Source organism: Vipera berus (genome assembly GCF_964194415.1).
Source record: "Vipera berus genome assembly, chromosome: 7".
NCBI lineage: Eukaryota > Metazoa > Chordata > Lepidosauria > Squamata > Viperidae > Vipera > Vipera berus.
Window position 1 is genome coordinate 20,904,619 of NC_138209.1, and position 16,884 is coordinate 20,921,502.

The 16,884-nt window shown below is 38.4% G+C and overlaps 1 protein-coding gene across 1 annotated transcript in view; it reads left to right on the top strand.

Moving 5' to 3' along the window:
• The window catches only part of CENPE (centromere protein E), a gene marked incomplete at its 5' end in the record, with an annotated part of 73,827 nt that overhangs the window by 29,656 nt on the left and 27,287 nt on the right, over window positions 1-16,884 (top strand). Inside the window, 13 exons of the mRNA XM_081333341.1 lie at window positions 78-380; window positions 2,042-2,353; window positions 3,278-3,436; window positions 3,580-3,672; window positions 4,621-4,794; window positions 4,883-5,017; window positions 6,325-6,483; window positions 9,696-10,010; window positions 10,351-10,488; window positions 10,733-10,891; window positions 12,742-12,954; window positions 13,294-13,506; window positions 16,227-16,439. Of these exons, the coding sequence (XP_081189467.1) occupies window positions 78-380; window positions 2,042-2,353; window positions 3,278-3,436; window positions 3,580-3,672; window positions 4,621-4,794; window positions 4,883-5,017; window positions 6,325-6,483; window positions 9,696-10,010; window positions 10,351-10,488; window positions 10,733-10,891; window positions 12,742-12,954; window positions 13,294-13,506; window positions 16,227-16,439 (2,586 nt within the window). The remainder of the gene's footprint in view (window positions 1-77; window positions 381-2,041; window positions 2,354-3,277; window positions 3,437-3,579; window positions 3,673-4,620; window positions 4,795-4,882; window positions 5,018-6,324; window positions 6,484-9,695; window positions 10,011-10,350; window positions 10,489-10,732; window positions 10,892-12,741; window positions 12,955-13,293; window positions 13,507-16,226; window positions 16,440-16,884) is intronic.

The following is a 16,884-nucleotide window of genomic DNA, read 5'->3' on the forward strand; positions in this document are numbered from 1 at the left end:
AACTTTTAAAACATAACAAAGACAGCAAGAGCTGTTCTCCAATATTTTGTTCATAATGCCTTTGGTTTTATTAACAGATTGTTGAAAAAAATGAGACAATTGCTTTGCTGATGTCAGAAAAAGAAATGTTGCTGTCTCAAGTTGCTGAAAAAGAGAGAATAGTTCATGAAGCAACTCAAGCACTGGCATCCAAAATGGAATTAGCAAAGGATGAAGTGATAAGAGAAAAGACCATAGCTTTTGAAGAACTCAGACAGCCGTGTGATAAATTGGAGCAGATATCCTTAGTTGTGGCTGAAGAAAACAAATCCATGAAAACACAAATAGATTCCTGTTCCAATGGAAGTCTCAATACATCCATCAGTTATATCATCCAAGAGGTGAGTGCCCATTTTATAATATGATAAGTCAATGGATAGGTTGTCAGATCTTTTTGATGCTTCATTTTTGTCCATACCTGCTGATGTTAAATATATTATTGTTCATACATTATTGCACAAAGGGTTGGTTTATGAATATTGCATACTTAACAGGTCAGTCTGCAAATACAGGTAGTCCTCAACTTACGATCACAATTGAGGCCAAAATTTCTGTTGTTAAGTGAGACATCTGTTGTGAGTTTTGCCCCATTTTATGACCTTTATTGCCACAGATCTTAAGTAAATCAGTGCAGTTGATAAGTTAGCAACCCGGTTCTTAAGTGAATCTGCCTTCCCCATAGAAGGCTGCAAAAGGGGTTCATGTGACCTTGGGACACAGCAATGTTCATAAAAATGAATCAGTTAATTTTGATCACCTGATCATGGGGATGCTATAATAGTCATAACTATGAAAAATGGTTCATAAGTCACTTTTTTCAGTGCCATTGTAGCCTTGAATGGTCACTAAATGAACTCTGTAAGTCAAGGACTACCTGTGCTGCAATTTATGCACCCAGATCTTAACTGGAATCATTAAACTATTTTGTCTTGGCCTTTAATATCTGGGATGTCATTCCAGAAAGAGTTGTACTGTTAATTGCTCAGTGTGCTGCCCATTTCAGCAGCTGCAGAAGTGCACGCAGCCTTGCCTCCATCAACAGAAATAAGCTGGAGTAGTATAGTATAGTATGCTCATCTAACATGAAACTGCTAATTGTTTTGTCGTAACCTAGTTCATAAATGCTATCATGTTAAACTATAACACGGGGTTTTTTAGACAGAGCATGTTATGCGAATATAGGAACTACAGCATGTTTGGTTAAATCTAGACTTGGGATTTGGAGCATTGTATGAATCCATACATTGTATCCAGGTTAAAGGAAGTATTACACCCATTATACTTTGTGTATCAAATTGCATCTGGGAACCTAGATGCCTCTTGGTTATTATCAGTTTTCCAATTTCACACAGAAAGTGAAATGGAATTATCTGCTGCTGCTTTAAAGAAAAAGATTTAGCAAGAAATGTCCCTATGGCAAAGCAATTGCCTTTTATACCCAATATACTGAGAATTTATTAATCATAGGTGCAAAAAAGACATGCATAAATTGAGTTATCAGCCTCTGAAATACCTTTCCTGTTAAGTCCTCAGTATTAGCATTAGCCCCACGTATATTCCATGGCTGTGCTATGAGGAACAATATTTTTTTATACTAGAAGTTCAAGCAAGGGTTAATTATGATTCTAGCCTGGTTCAGGATATATACAAGGCTGATAGAAGTCTTGAATCTTACTGTCTTCAGGGTCTTAGCCATTATACTACATTAACTATTGATACAAGATCATTGAGAATGTTGTTACAATACACTTGAAAATGTCTTTCTGTAGTAGCATCACTTTTACATATTACACACACACACACACACACACACACACACAGAGTTGATGATATAAGGAGAATATAGAGGAGAGGAACTGATTCTTAATCATTTGCAAGCAGTTCATTAAGTTTATTGCAAAAGAAAATTAAATACGATTACAAAATTTGACAACTTTTGATGTTGCATTTTCAATATATTAAATTGTGTTTAACATATATACTGTAATCTAAAATATCAAAGCAATCTAGCAAAAATGGAGAATTGCAAGAGAAGGACTTAGAGCAAGAGGCGCTACTTACTCTTAAAGAACAACTGGATGAAGCTCATCAGAAGCTGAGTGAAATGGAAGAGCTCAAAGATCAGCTGAAGGTTTGGGAGTCTAAAATGGAAACTGAGGAGGCGCAAAAGTTAGACATGATGCAAAGACTTCAGGAGGCTAAAGAAAAAATAAGAGTCTTGACCGAAGAAAGAAATGACTTCAAACAAAAACAGGAAGCCCTTGAGAAGGAGAGAGATCAGCTCAAAGAAGATATACAAGATACTATTTGTATGGTAAGCTAAACACAGTAGAGCAGGGGTGTCAAACTCAATTTCATTCAGGGCCGCATCAGCATTGTGGTTGCCCTCAAGGGGCCGGGTGGGTATGGCCTGGGTGGGCGTGGCTAGAGTGCACATGGCCAGCTCTACATAGTTCGCCTCAAGGGTGCCTATGGGGGGTCTGGGCAGGAGTGGGACAGATCTGAGGGTCTCTGGCAGGAGGAGGGTCTCTGGGCCAGGGCCAAGGCAGTGGGGGCCGTTCCCTCACTGTTTCCAGGATGGCTTCACGGGCCACATGAGACCACTTTGTGGGCCGGATCCAGCCCCCGGGCCTTGTGTTTGACATGTCTGCAGTAGAGAAACAGACAAATAGCAGGTGGCTTTATAGTTATGGACCATATTTATTCTTTTGGAACTTTTAATTGATTGGGTATGGTTAGGATTCAGCAAGGAAGAATTGTATTCAGTGATATTACTAAGTGCGGCCAAAAATATTGGTCTTTTAGGGAAGTTAAGAGTAATAACAGGCACATCATGCCTCACAAACGCTGAGCATGGCCATTTCCATTCTTACCTTACATTCATTTTCCGTACTTTTCAGAAAAATGCAACCAAACCTTACCTGTTTTGTTGCTGAATCTTCGTACTTGATCATAAGGGGGTTTGGGGAAAAAAATTAGGCAATTAATCAATGGAGCAACTTGCCTCCGGAAGTTTTTAAGAAAAGACTAGGCAACCACTTGTCTGAAATGTCGAGCAGAGAGTTGGATTAGAAGATCTCCAAGGTCCCTTGCAACTTTGTTATCCTATTATGTTACCACATGTAATATCAAATTGTCCATCCTTGTATCAAAAAAGCAAGTGTAGAAGAAAATATTTTTTGCACCCCACAATTCTAATGCATGTATATGTATATTTTTTTCTATCTTTTTGTGAAAGAATATTGAAGCTCAGGAAGGGTTCAGGAATGCTCAGAATTCTTTGAAGCAGTGTCAAAAGCACATCGAAGAACTTGAAGAAACCATTGCAGAGAAAAACAAACAAATTTCAAGAGCTAAGGAAACTTTTGAAATCACGACCGATGATCAAAAACAACAGGTAAGAGATATCTGTAACAGAAATGTATTGACAAAATAAAGTTTTGGTTAAGTTTCTTGATATAGGATGCTTGTTTTCTGTTAGATGAAAGGCTGCTCATTTATTTTCTCCAAAGAACTTATGGAAAAATATATTCATTGCAGATATTGCAGATACTGCAGATACTAAAATTAGCAGACAACTTGGAAGACGTCTCGGTAAAGAAAACTCAAAATGAAGAAGATATAAATCAGATGGTACTAGAGGTCAACAATGAATTTCAGTGGATCAAGGAGCACATTATCACTCTCCAGCAAGAGAAGGTGGTATTGCAGCATCAACTGGAAAATTTGGAAAAGGAAAAGAATCAGCATCTAGAAAGCAACCAAATGGTACATATCAATCAATGTATTTATTGTTCTGACCCACCCATTGAAACAAATAAGATCAAACTTGCACCAAAGTGCCCAAACATTAATAAAATACATTAAAATTCAGCAAAATCAATAAAAACATCGAAACAGTATTACAGGAAATGAAATAATAGAAAACATTAAGAATGTTTGATAAAATAGTCTCTTTGTTTAACAGAATACCATGGAAAACCTGCTAATTTTAATGAATGCTTGATGAATGGGGGAAAAAAAATTTTTAAATCATCTCTGCTAACATTTGTGGCACTGCCTATTTCACAACCAGTCTGCTGATATAATTACAGCAATAGCACTTATATACTGCTTCATAGTACTTTACAGTTCTAAGTGATTTACAAAGTCAGCATATTACCCCCAACAATCTGGGTCCTCATTTTACCAACCTTGGGAAGATGGAAGGCTGAGTCAACCTTGAGCAGATCAGGATCAAACTTCTGGCAGTCGGCAGAGTTAGCCCTCAGTACTGCATTCTAAACACTGCACTACCACATAGTGAAGTCACGGTTAGATGACTTCTAACCATCAAACGGTTGCTAGTCTCTTCTCTGAAACCATGGCATATTCTTTCTTTCCTACTTTCATAGAAAATTAAAAAATCAGAAACACATGCATCATTTGATCTTCATAAACATTCTTTCTCAAATCCAACAGCTACAAACAAAGTCCTTTGACCTGCAGCAGTCACTCCAGATGAATCAGCAGAATGTGGAAAATTTTGATGACACCGATCAGCTAAAAATTAGTCTTGAGTCTCAAATGGAAGCCCTGCAGAAGGAGAAAACAGAGCTGGTTCAGAAGCTTCATAGCACTGAAGAAGACATCAAATACATTAGCCAAGAAAAAGAGCATCTGAGAATAGAGGTAGAGGTTCTTCAAGCTGAGAAGGATACCATGACTCAAACTGTCCACCATCTGGGTGAGACTATAGAGAAGCTGATTCCAACGGTAAGAATTCAGTTGCTGCCACCTTTGGGGTAGATACTTTTTATTGGATTAGGATTTAATTTAAATGTGGCTTTATTTTTTGTTAAAGAATTTGGAACTGCAGGAACAGCTGAAGGAGGCTAATAATTCTCTCAGTGAATACAAGGAAATGGTAGAAGAACTGAAAGGAAAAATCAAAGCCACAGATTCTCAGACTTCAAAAATTCATGAGTTGAAACAAAAGGTAAGAAAATGTGTGTGACATTTTAAAAGCATTACTATTATTTATTGGATTTAAAGGCCGCCTGCTTCCAGAATAATTTTGTTCAGCTTATAATTTTTTTTAAAAGAGAAAAACAAAGAAAACATTTGAAGCCTTTGGAAAACTATATCCCATATATCCCTTCCCAAAAATAAAAATAAAATTCCACCAACAAGGCTCCTCAAAACCCTTACTGTAAGACCTTTAAAGATTCTTCAGATGTCATCAGAGAAGGAGCTATTTTGATTTTGAAAAGGATACATAGAAATCCTAAGAGATGCAGATACAGCTTTATAGATTATAAACAGCATTTTGAATTGCACCTGGAAACTCTGACAACTAGTGTAGTTCAGTTAGAATTAGTGTTCCATGGGCATTCCAAGGAATTCTCAGCAGTGCCTCCACTGCTGCATTCTGAACCAACTAGCTTCAAATGGTCTTCAAAGGCAGTCCCATCTAGACTGCTTTGCAGTAATTCAACCTTAAGGTGACTAGTACATGGGAAACCAGCTGAAGGGTTTCCTGATCCAGGAATGGATGCAACAGTGACACCAGATGAAATTATGCAAAGATACTCTTTATCATACTTGCTACCTGCTCTTCAAGTAGGAGCAGCATGTACCAGATGACCTAGAGATTAGACACCAGTCGTTAATAGGGGAGTGTTGTCCAAGATGCGGTGGCTCAGTGGGTTAGGACGCTGAGCTTGTCAGATGGTCGGCAGTTTGGCGGGTCGAATCCCGAGTGCCGCATAACAGAGTGAGCGCCTGTTACTTGTCCCAGCTTCTGCCAACCTAGCAGTTCGAAAGCACATAAAAATGCAAGTAGAAAAATAGGGACCACTACGGTGGGAAGGTAACAGTGTTCCGTGTGCCTTTGGCGTCTAGTCATGCTGGCCACATGACTACGGAGACGTCCTCGGACAAGCGCTGGCTCTTCAGCTTTGAAACGGAGATGAGCACCGGCCCCTAGAGTCGGAAACGACTAGCACGCATGTGCGGGGGAACCTTTACCTTTACCTTTACTATCCAAGACTAAAGATGGAATGAACTCAAATCTGGGGTGTTCAAAAGTCCACAGCCACTTGGTCTTGACAGGATTGAGCATGACGCTTTAAACACCTGTCATTTAAAGTTCTCCAGTGCCCTAACCAATATTTTTTATTCTAAAGTTCACAATTATTGAAACTTTTGGTGTTTTCTTGAATTGCATTATAAAAAACTGATGTGCCAACTGATTTTATTTCATGATGTGATGAGTTTTTTTCTTTTTCTAAATATATATTTAAGGCTGAAGATACTCAGTTAGAACTGGAGAAATTGTTAGCATATGTAAAATTACAAGAACATGAGGTTAATACACAGAAGAATTTAGTTCTTGAGAAACAACAGATGTTTCAGAAAATTGAAGAGGAATTTAAAGAAGAAACAAAAAAACTAAAAGGAAAAGTAAGTAAATGACAAGTAGAATAATGTTCATAAATATGGCCTGAAAATTCAAAATGATTTTTTTTGAAGTAAGTTCAGAGTTTTTTGACAATATGTCCTTTTGTATTTCAAAATATTTCTAAAAGCCTCTAATTTAAAAAATTCAAGATTGTACAGATGAAAAGGAACTCTTATGCCAAAATTACACAGAACATATTCAGAAAGTAGAATTGATTATGAGTTGTAATGATGATAGCTTTGAAAATGTGATTAATAGAGGAATGGAGCATTTTTCCATGTTACCAGAAGATGAACATATTATCTTCCTGATGTCTTCTGAGAGGAATTGGTCTTAAGGGAAGAGAAAGCTAAACTGGATAGGACTTTGGTTTAATCCATCATAATTCTTCCACATTCATAGAAGTTTGAATTTTCCTTACAAAATATAAAAGAAATTAAAACTTGGAGAGAGGGGTGTATTCTGTTTCATATTTGGCGTTTTCTTCCTGTAGGCCACCCAGAGTCGTCATAAGTTAGTTGGGCAGCCATATAAATTTCTTTAATAAGCAAATTTAAATTTTGTCCTGATTCAACTGATCAATTTTCAGTTCAATCTGTACTGAAAATCCTGCTGCCAAAGTCATTTATAAAGCAAAGTTCTAACCTGGAGGGATGTCAACCACGGTTTGGGCAGTTTCTGTTCATTTTTTTTTCCATAAATGTTATGGTGGATCACTTAGATTTAACTTTCTAAACATCTCCTTTCAACTTTACGTAGACACAGAGTAGCACTGGTAGCTCTGGTTCAATTTTGCAGAGAGAATCATTTGGACACAAACCATCATGGTTCCAAAACTCTTGTTATTTGCCAGAATAACAAGGAAAAATGAATTAAATTCTTGGACATGATCTTCCATGATAGCTCTAAGTAGGTCATGGCAGGTGTCTTGCACAATACCCCCAGAGAAGTACTACCACCATTCTAAAAATTTTATTAAACTGATATTTGCAAACCTTAAACTATAAACTTAAGCAAAGTCTGTGGCACAAAATTACGGTATTCGGTTGTGTCTCTTTTCAAGCTCTTTGCCAACTCCTCTTGGAGCGCAACTCAAATTCCTAAGTCCAGTGTTCTAGATTTCTTAAAATGTTCTACAACTGGAGAATGGCCGGCTGATTGAGAAGGCCAGGTGGTCTGCATTCAGGTCTAGCCATCCCTGCATACGCACTACACCATTGCCACTGGAAGATGGGCACCAAACTATTTGTAACAATTTTTGCTGGTCAAACTATTATCCTTTGAGCTCTCCCCTCCCACCCACAGCCACCTAAAAAAAAACCTCTATATTACAAACAGATCATTCTTTATGTGTCACATAGTTGACACAGGGCATCAAACTGTCTTACGCAGAGCTCTAAATCTCACAGTCACTGAAAATCTAAAATATATAGTAATGCTTTCTTACACATGCTTTCTAGAACAGCTTTTAGCTTTCTGCAGTGCCAGCTTTTTAGCAGTATTAAATGGAAAATAAAGAAATATTCCCTTCTAGGCACATCTATGCCCCATGACACTGGACTAAGTTAAAATAACCAAGTAACATGTTTCCTTTTGCTCACTTTATGGAGATCAATGGTATTCGTCATTTCCCTATTCTCAATGCTGCTAGGCTTATCAGATTAATTCTATATCACCCACTACTCTCTGTTTTTAATCTTCTTACAGCACATAATGTTTCCAAGTAGAACCAATCTATCTCAACACTTGCCGGGCGATTAGACTGCCATATCCACCTACATAATTTTATAAAGCTCTTAATTTATTTTTTTTCTTTAACCCTTCAATTGTACAATATATTTTATTCATCAATTGAATTGTGCCTAAACTCTAATCCTAGGAACTGACCCTTATAATGTTTTGGCAGTTTTTAGCTTTATATCAATTTGTTTGGCTTTTACCATGCCACCTTTTAAATTGTTATCTTCACAAATTCCAAAAATGAATTTGCTGGGTAAAAAACAAAATGTGGAAACTGTGCCCACTATACTTGGGGGGAGGGGGGAGATTTAAATCAAAAGTAGCTCTTTTGCAGCTCTAATGTTATAATCAATCTCTGGGGATCTGTTCTAGGAGACTCCAGTAAATGGAAATGTATGGCAGTTTTCTGTCATGTTGAAGCAAGAGTATAAGCCCCAAAATACACTTGCATCATTTTTATTTATTTATTTGTTTGTTTATTTATTTATTTATTTATTTATTTATTTTATTACATTTATATACCGCCCTTTCCCGAAGGACTCAGGGCGGTTTACAGGGTGATTAAAAAATCAAGATACAAAAGTTAAAAACAAATTTAAAAAAAATTATATTTGTCCCTGCATAAATAAAACCCCAGTTAAAATTAAGATTAATTCTCAGCCTGGGCCAGAGAGCTCGAAGAGCCAGGTCTTCAGGTCCCGGCGGAATGAACGGAGGTCGGGGGCAGTCCTCAGCTCCACTGGCAGCTGGTTCCAAAGGGCAGGCGCCCCCACTGAGAAGGCCCTATCCCTGGGTGTCGTCCGCCGGCAATCTCTTACCGGTGGCACCCTGAGAAGACCCTGTGGGAGCGCACTGGACGAAGGGAACTTGATGCCGGCAGCAGGTGTTCCCTCAGATATCCCGGACCCAAGCCATTTAGGGCTTTATAGGTCATCACCAGCACCTTGAATCTCACCCGGAGGGCAACCGGGAGCCAATGCAGCTCGCAGAGTAGAGGTGTTACATGGGAGTATCGAGAAACCCCCATCACAACTCACGCGGCCGCATTCTGCACCAGCTGAAGCCTCCGAGTGGTCCTCAAGGGCAGCCCCATGTAGAGAGCGTTGCAGTAGTCTAAACGGGAGGTCACGAGCGCATGAGTGACTGTGCGTAGGGCATCTTTTAAAAATACCCATTTTTAAAAGGGTAAATCCACCTTGTAATTAACCCTACAATGCACATGGGGGGGGAAAACCAGAAAAAATCCTGACATCTATAACGTCCCATTCCTTCATCAGCCTATCTATTTTAAACCTTGTTTAGATAAAAAAATGTTAGCTCTGGATTCTGATTATTTAAAAAAATGTCTCTGCTCTACACTCTTGGTGCATTTCTTCCAGTATTTCTAAATAATCAGAAGTTTTGAACTTACTCCCAAATAATCAGGAGTAAATGCAAAATAGCCTAATTCTTCTTCATAAAAATCATGTTTCAGATCCAACTCCTGGAAAACAATTCCCTCGAGCTGCAGCAACTGCTCCGCCTGAAAGAAGAGGGAAGTCAGCAGAATGTAGGGAGCATGAAAGATGCAGAACAGCTGGAAGTTATCCCTGACTCTCAAATGGAAGCCCTGCAGAGGGAGAAAGCCGAGCTGGTTCAGAAGCTTCAGAGCACTGAAGAAAACGTCAAATACATCAGCCAAGAAAAAGAGCATCTGAGAACAGAGATGGGGATTCTTCAAACTGAAAAGAATAACATGGTTCAAACTGTCCACCGTCTGAGTGAGACTATAGAGAGGCTTGTTCCAGTGGTAGGAATTAATTAATTAATTCATTAATTGGGTCAATTTTTAACTTTTAATATTGTTTTAATTGTTGGGCTGATGTAATTTAATCTATTTTAATTTATGCTATTTTTATATCATATTTTATGTTGCCCTGTAAACCGCCCTGAGTCCTTCGGGAATAGGGCGGTATAAAAATTTAATTAAATAAAATAAATAAATAAATAAATTTATTTGCCGCCATCTTGTTTCAAAGCCACTCTTAATTTGCTGCCACTTTTGCCATCCTTTTTGTTAGATTAGGATTTTATTAAAATGCAGCGGTCAACTTGATTGCATGTGACTTTATTTTTTGTTGTTGTTTAAGAATTTGGAACTGCAGCAAGAATTGAGGGAGGCTAATAATTCTCTCAGAGAACATAAGAAAATGGTAGAAGAACTAAAAGAAAAAATCATCAGCACAGATTTTCAAACTTCGAAAATTCATGAGGAGCTGAAGAAAAAGGTAAGAAAGATGCAATTTTAAATGTTTTAATACTAAGAAGAGTCTGCTGTTTTAAACCACCCCCACCCCCTTTTCCCTGGTCAATTTTCCTTATTTAAACTAAAGGAATTGGAGGAATCACGACTGCAGGAACTCTTAATATTTCTTTGTTTTGTTCAAAAGAAAATGCAACTGATGTCCTGAGTTGTTGTATTTCATAATATGATCTCTGTCTCTCTGCCTCTTTTTACACACATTTATTAAGAGTGAGGATAGTCAAATTGAACTGGAGAAATTGTTGATGTATGTAAAATCCCAAGAAGATGAGGTAAATACCCAGAAGAATTTGGTTCTTGAGAAACAACAGATGTTTCAGAAATTTGAAGAGGAGATTAAAGAAGAAACAAAGCACTTGAAAGAAAAAGTAAGAAAATTACAATTCTCAATGTTATTTTTTTAAATAAACATTTATAGGTAAAAAGGAACTATTTTGTTAATTTACATAGCACATATTCATACTCTGAAACTGAACCAGGATTAACCAGATTTGGAGGCATTCAACAGCTATTAGGATATAATAGTTTTGTGCCACCTCCCATTTCAACACCAGCCTCTTTCTGAAGACCAGTGTCAATGGGACACATTATCCTGCTCATGTCCTCCTTGTGGGCTTGCAATCACAGTCTAATTGGCTTCCAAGAGATTGGATTTGAGTTTAATTAGATTGGGCTGGACTCTTTCATGCTCTTAGAAGTTAGACAAAATTACAAAATATATAAATTACATTAAAATAAATTTAAATTTTGCTTAATTTAAGTTTGGATCGTGCAACTTGAAAATCAAGTGAGATCTTATCTGACAAACGTTTGTGGTCCTGATCCATACTAAACATTCTGCCCCCAAGGGTATTTATCTAGGATGTGTCAAACAACATTATTTACTTCCTCCACTCCTGTGGACTTTTCATTAAGTTCAAACTGGGTTACTAGAGGGACCTGAACTTTCACACGTGCATAGACATGTACATACCATGTTGCTAGAAAAACACATGCCTATTCTGCTTTATGCAAACAACTCTAATTCACTGTACCAGTCCAAGTGTGGTTTAATATAAGAATTAACTTTTACTGATTAAAAATGAAAGGATTATTTCAAGTATTGATTAATCATTATTTAATCTTAAAGACTGAAATGTGGCCTCTTTTTTAAGGAAAGTCTTAAGAAATAAAATGGAAGCCAAGTTTATTCTGATTGTAGGGGTCTCTGATGGAGGAGGTGGTTAAACAAGAAGATGGTGGTGGCTGCAACTGTGTAATCATGGCACACACAAAAATGCAAAACTTTAGTTGCATAATCACAGCTTGCATCTTGACTTTTAGGAAGAACTGAGTTGCAGTAGGGGAAAAATTAGATATTCTAGAAATTTAGAATATCTAGAAACATTGGAATGGAATGGAATGTATAATCTGATTAGACAAGTGATTACATTTTGAAGTTTGCCAATTTAGGATTTGCAGTGATAATAGTAATGTTTATGTTTGTACAGTTGTACCATGTATTTTAAATATTTACTGCACTGGAAAGTTAGGAAAATAGCATTTATGAATCAAAAATAATTTGAAATATTTAAAAAGAGCACTCTTAAGGGCTTCAGCTGTTTAGGGAAACAAATAAATTTTAATTTCCTTAGTATTGTTTACCATAAATCTTGACTTTGGTTTAGTTTTCCCTAACTGTTCATCCTCCATATTTTGACTGTGAATTAAGGGAGTTTAAAAAAACTGCTGTTATCTCAAAATTACCTACGGATTACCTACGGGAGCACCTACTGCCGGCGTCAACTTCCCTCCGTCCTGTACGCTCCCACAGAGAGGGCTTCCTCAGGGTACCACCGGTCAGAGAATGTCGGCTGGTGACCCCCAGGGGGAGAGCATTCTCGGTGGGCGCACCAATTCTTTGGAACCGCTTACCGGCTGAACTACGAATGGCCCCCGACCTTCGCTCCTTCCGGCGTGATCTAAAAACTTATCTATTCGAACAAGCCGGCCTGGTCTGATGGGTTTGGGGTTTTAACATTATTTTTAACTAACTTACTACATTGGGCACAATCATTTAACTTTAAATCTTGTATCCTGTATTCTTATTTTTATTGCCCTGTACACCGCCCTGAGTCCTTCGGGAGAAGGGCGGTATATAAATCAAATAAATAAAATAAATAAAAAGAACTAGCTGGGGGAGGCTGCTGTAGTAATGGTGTAACATTTAATTTCTTAGATCATAAAATCAAATGAAGAGGTAAGCAGCCTTACTGAGGAAAAGAAACAATTGACAGCCGAACTAAGAGAGCAGGAGAAATGTATCCAACAGCTACTGAAAGAGAAGTCCTTGCTTCAAAAAGAGAAAGATGACTTTCAACAGGTTATGCAGAACATTACAGAGGAAACTCAAAGCCAACTTCAGGAGACCTTATCTGAAAAAACTGCAAAGGTGAGGGAATGTTTTCCAGTGAAAGGAATTATCTTCGTATATTCAGTTTTTAAATATTTACTGAACCGGAAAGTTGGGAAAATAGCATTTGTGGATCTAAAATAATTTGAAATATTTCGAAAGAGCACTGTAAGGGATTCAACTGTTTAGGGAAACAAATAAATTTTAATTTCCTTAGTATTGTTTACCATAAATCTTGATTTTGGTTTAGTTTTCCCTAACTGTTCATCCTCCATATTTTGACTGTGAATTAAGGGGGTTAAAAAAAAACTGCTGTTATCTCAAAAGAACTAGCTGGGGGAGGCTGCTTTCGTAATGGTGTAACATTTAATTCCTTAGATAACAAAATTAAATGAAGAAGTAAGCAGCCTTACTGAAGAAAAGAAACAATTGACAGCCCATTTGAGAGATCACGAGAAATATGTCCAACAGCTAGTGAAAGAGAAGACCTTGCTTCAGAAAGAAAGAGATGACCTTCAGCAGGTTATGCAGAACATTAGAGAAGAAACTCAAAGCCAACTTCAGGAGACCTTATCTGAAAATACTGCAAAGGTATGTGATGCTTTCCAATGAGTAGAATTATGTCTGCACACCAGTATTTTAAATACTGTATTTTCCAGCGTATAAGACGGCCCCCTACTTTTCCTGTTAAATTACCATATTTTTCGGACCATGAGACACACCTGACCATAAGATGCACCCAGTTTTTAGAGCAGGAAAACAAGAAAAAAATATTCTGAACCAAATAGTACCGGTATACTAAAACAGGGCTTTTCAACCTTTTCATCCATTGTACCACTTTTAGGACAAGGCAATGTCCGAGTACCACCAGTCGCCCAGCAAGGTGTCAAAAACTTGACACATACCCCCCCCCACAAAAGAAAAAAATGATAAAGTACAGGTAGTCCTCGGCTTACAATGATTCACTTAGTGACCGTTCAAAGTTACGATGGCACTGAAAAAAGTGACTTATGACCATTTTTCACACTTATGACCATTGCAGCATCCCCAGGGTCATGTGATTTACATTCGGATGCTTGGCAATCGATTCATATTTATGATGGTCACATTGTTCCAGGGTCATGTGATCGCCTTTTGCAACCTTCTGACAAGCAAAGTTAGTGGAGAAACCAGATTCACTTGACAATCATGTTACTAATTTAATTTCTCTCTCTCCTCTTTTTCTCCCACTCTCCCCCTCCCTCTTTCTTTCTCTCTCCTCTCTCTCCTTTCTCTCTCTCTCCCTTTCTCTCCCTCTCCCTCTTTCTCCTTATTTTTCTCTTTCCCTCTATTTCTCTCCCTCTTTCTTTCTCCTTGTCTCTCTCTCCCTCTTTCTCTCCCTCTATTTTTCTCTTTCCCTCTATTTCTCCCTCTTTCTCTCTTTCCCTCCCTTTCTCTCCCTCTTTCTCTCCCTATTTTTCTCTTTCCCTCTATTTCTCCATCTTTCTCTCTCTCCCTCTATTTCCCTCCCCTTTTCTTTCTCCTTGTCTCTTTCTCCCTTTCTTTCTTTCTCTCCCTCCCTCTATTTCCCTCCCTTTCTTTCTCCTCTCTCTCTCGCTCTTTCTCTCGCTCTATTTTTCTCTTTCCCTCTATTTCTCCCTTTCTCTCTCTCCCTCTATTTCCCTCCCTCTTTTTCTCCTTGTCTCTCTCTCCCTCTTTCTCTCTCTCCCTCTATTTCTCTCCCTTTCTTTCTCTTTCTCTCTCCCTCTTTCTTTCCCTCCCTATTTCTTTCTCCTCTCTCTACCTCTCTCTCTCTCTCCATTTCTCTCTCTCCCTCCCTCTCCCATTGTCCTTTCCTTCCTTCCTTCCCTCCCTCTTTGTCCTTCCCTCTCCACGTTAGAGCAGTACCTGCGGAGGCGGCCCTCAGCCCAGCTTTCTCTTGTGGAAAGCAAGCTGAAACGGAGCAAGGGAGATTGCCAGGAACGCGAATCGGCCGATCTCGCGCTCCTGCAATCTCCCTCACTCGGTTTCAGCTTCCCTTGCTACAAGAGAAAGCAGGCTGAAACGAGGGAGATTGCAGCAGCGCAAGATCAGCCAATTCGCATTCCTGGCAATCTCCCTCACTCCGTTTCATCCTGCTTTCTCTTGTAGCAAGGGAAGCTGAAACCGAGCGAGAGAGATTGCAGGAGCGTGAGATCGGCGTTTCTCAGCACGTGCCGATTCGTGCTCCTGGCAATCTCCCTTGCTTTCCACTTGCGGAGGTTGGGGCTGGTCATACGGATCAGCTTCAGACCATAAGACGCACCCTCGTTTTCCCTCCTACTTTTGGTGGGGAAAAGTGCGTCTTATGGTCTGAAAAATACGGGTATAGGGTTTGGGCTATACTCGCTGTATAAGACTACTGTATTTTCCGGCGTATAAGACAACTGGGCGTATAAGACGACCCCTGACTTTTGAGAAAATTTTCATGGGTTAAAAAGTCATCTTATACGCCAGAAAATACGGTAGTTACTGAACTATAAGTTGGGAAACTAGCATTTTCTGCAATAATTTAAAATATATAAAAAGAGTATTCTAAGGAATTCATATGTTCGGGGAAAGAAGCAAAATTTAATTTCCTTAGTATTGCATTGCCTTCCATTGAGGACTTGAATACTATACAGGTCAGAAAGAGAACTGAGAAGATATCTACAGACCCCTCACATCACGGACATAAACCATTTCAACTCCTCCCCTCTAGGTGGTGCTATAGGCCATTGCATGCCAAAACAACTAGACACCGAGACAATTTTTCCCCTCTCTGCTGAACATCTAATCCTCGCAGAACTATCTTATGACTAAGAATATTTACCCATCTAGTAAAGCTATATTACCAGTGCTTTTTTTGTAAAAGAAAAAGGTGCCAGAACTCACACATGTCATACAACCCGTCTTGCCTACCCTACAAGGTTCCATGCAAAAAAGGTGCCGGAACTCCGTTCTGAGTGTTCTATGAGAAAAAAAGACCTGTATATTACTATAATCCTTCTCATCTTTCCTACTACTTTCTCCTATTGGTATTTTAGGATTATATTACCTTGTTGTTTTTATGTACACTGAGAGCCTGTGCACCAGAGACAAATTCCTTATCTGCCTAATCACATTTGGCCAATATATTCTGTTCTGTTCTTTAAATAAAGGTTGATGCTACACAGAGTTTGATTTAGTTTTCCCTAACTCTGCATTTTCCATATTTGATCCTGAAATATGGGGGGGTTCAAAACTACTGTTATCTCTCAAAGGTGCTAGGTAGGGAAGGTGATTTAGTAATGGTGTAACATTTAATTTCTTAGATCATAAAATCAAATGAAGAGGTAAGCAGCCTTACTGAGGAAAAGAAACAATTGACAGCCGAACTAAGAGAGCAGGAGAAATGTATCCAACAGCTACTGAAAGAGAAGTCCTTGCTTCAAAAAGAGAAAGATGACTTTCAGCAGGTTATGCAGAACATTAGAGAAGAAACTCAAAGCCAACTTCAGGAGACCTTATCTGAAAAAACTGCAAAGGTGAGGGAATGTTTTCCAGTGAAAGGAATTATCTTCGTATGTTCAGTTTTTAAATATTTACTGAACCGGAAAGTTGGGAAAATAGCATTTGTGAATCTAAAATAATTTGAAATATTTCGAAAGAGCACTGTAAGGGATTCAACTGTTTAGGGAAACAAGTTCATTTTAATTTCCTTAGTATTGTTTACCATAAATCTTGATGCTACATAGAGTTTGATTTAGTTTTCCCTAACTGTGCATCCTCTATATTTTGACCTTGAATGATGGGGGTTTAAAAACTGCATTTATTTTCAAAGGGGTTGGCTGGGGGAGGCTGCTTTCGTAATGGTGTAACATTTAATTCCTTAGATAACAAAATTAAATGAAGAAGTAAGCAGCCTTACTGAAGAAAAGAAACAATTGACAGCCCAATTGAGAGATCACGAGAAATATGTCCAACAGCTAG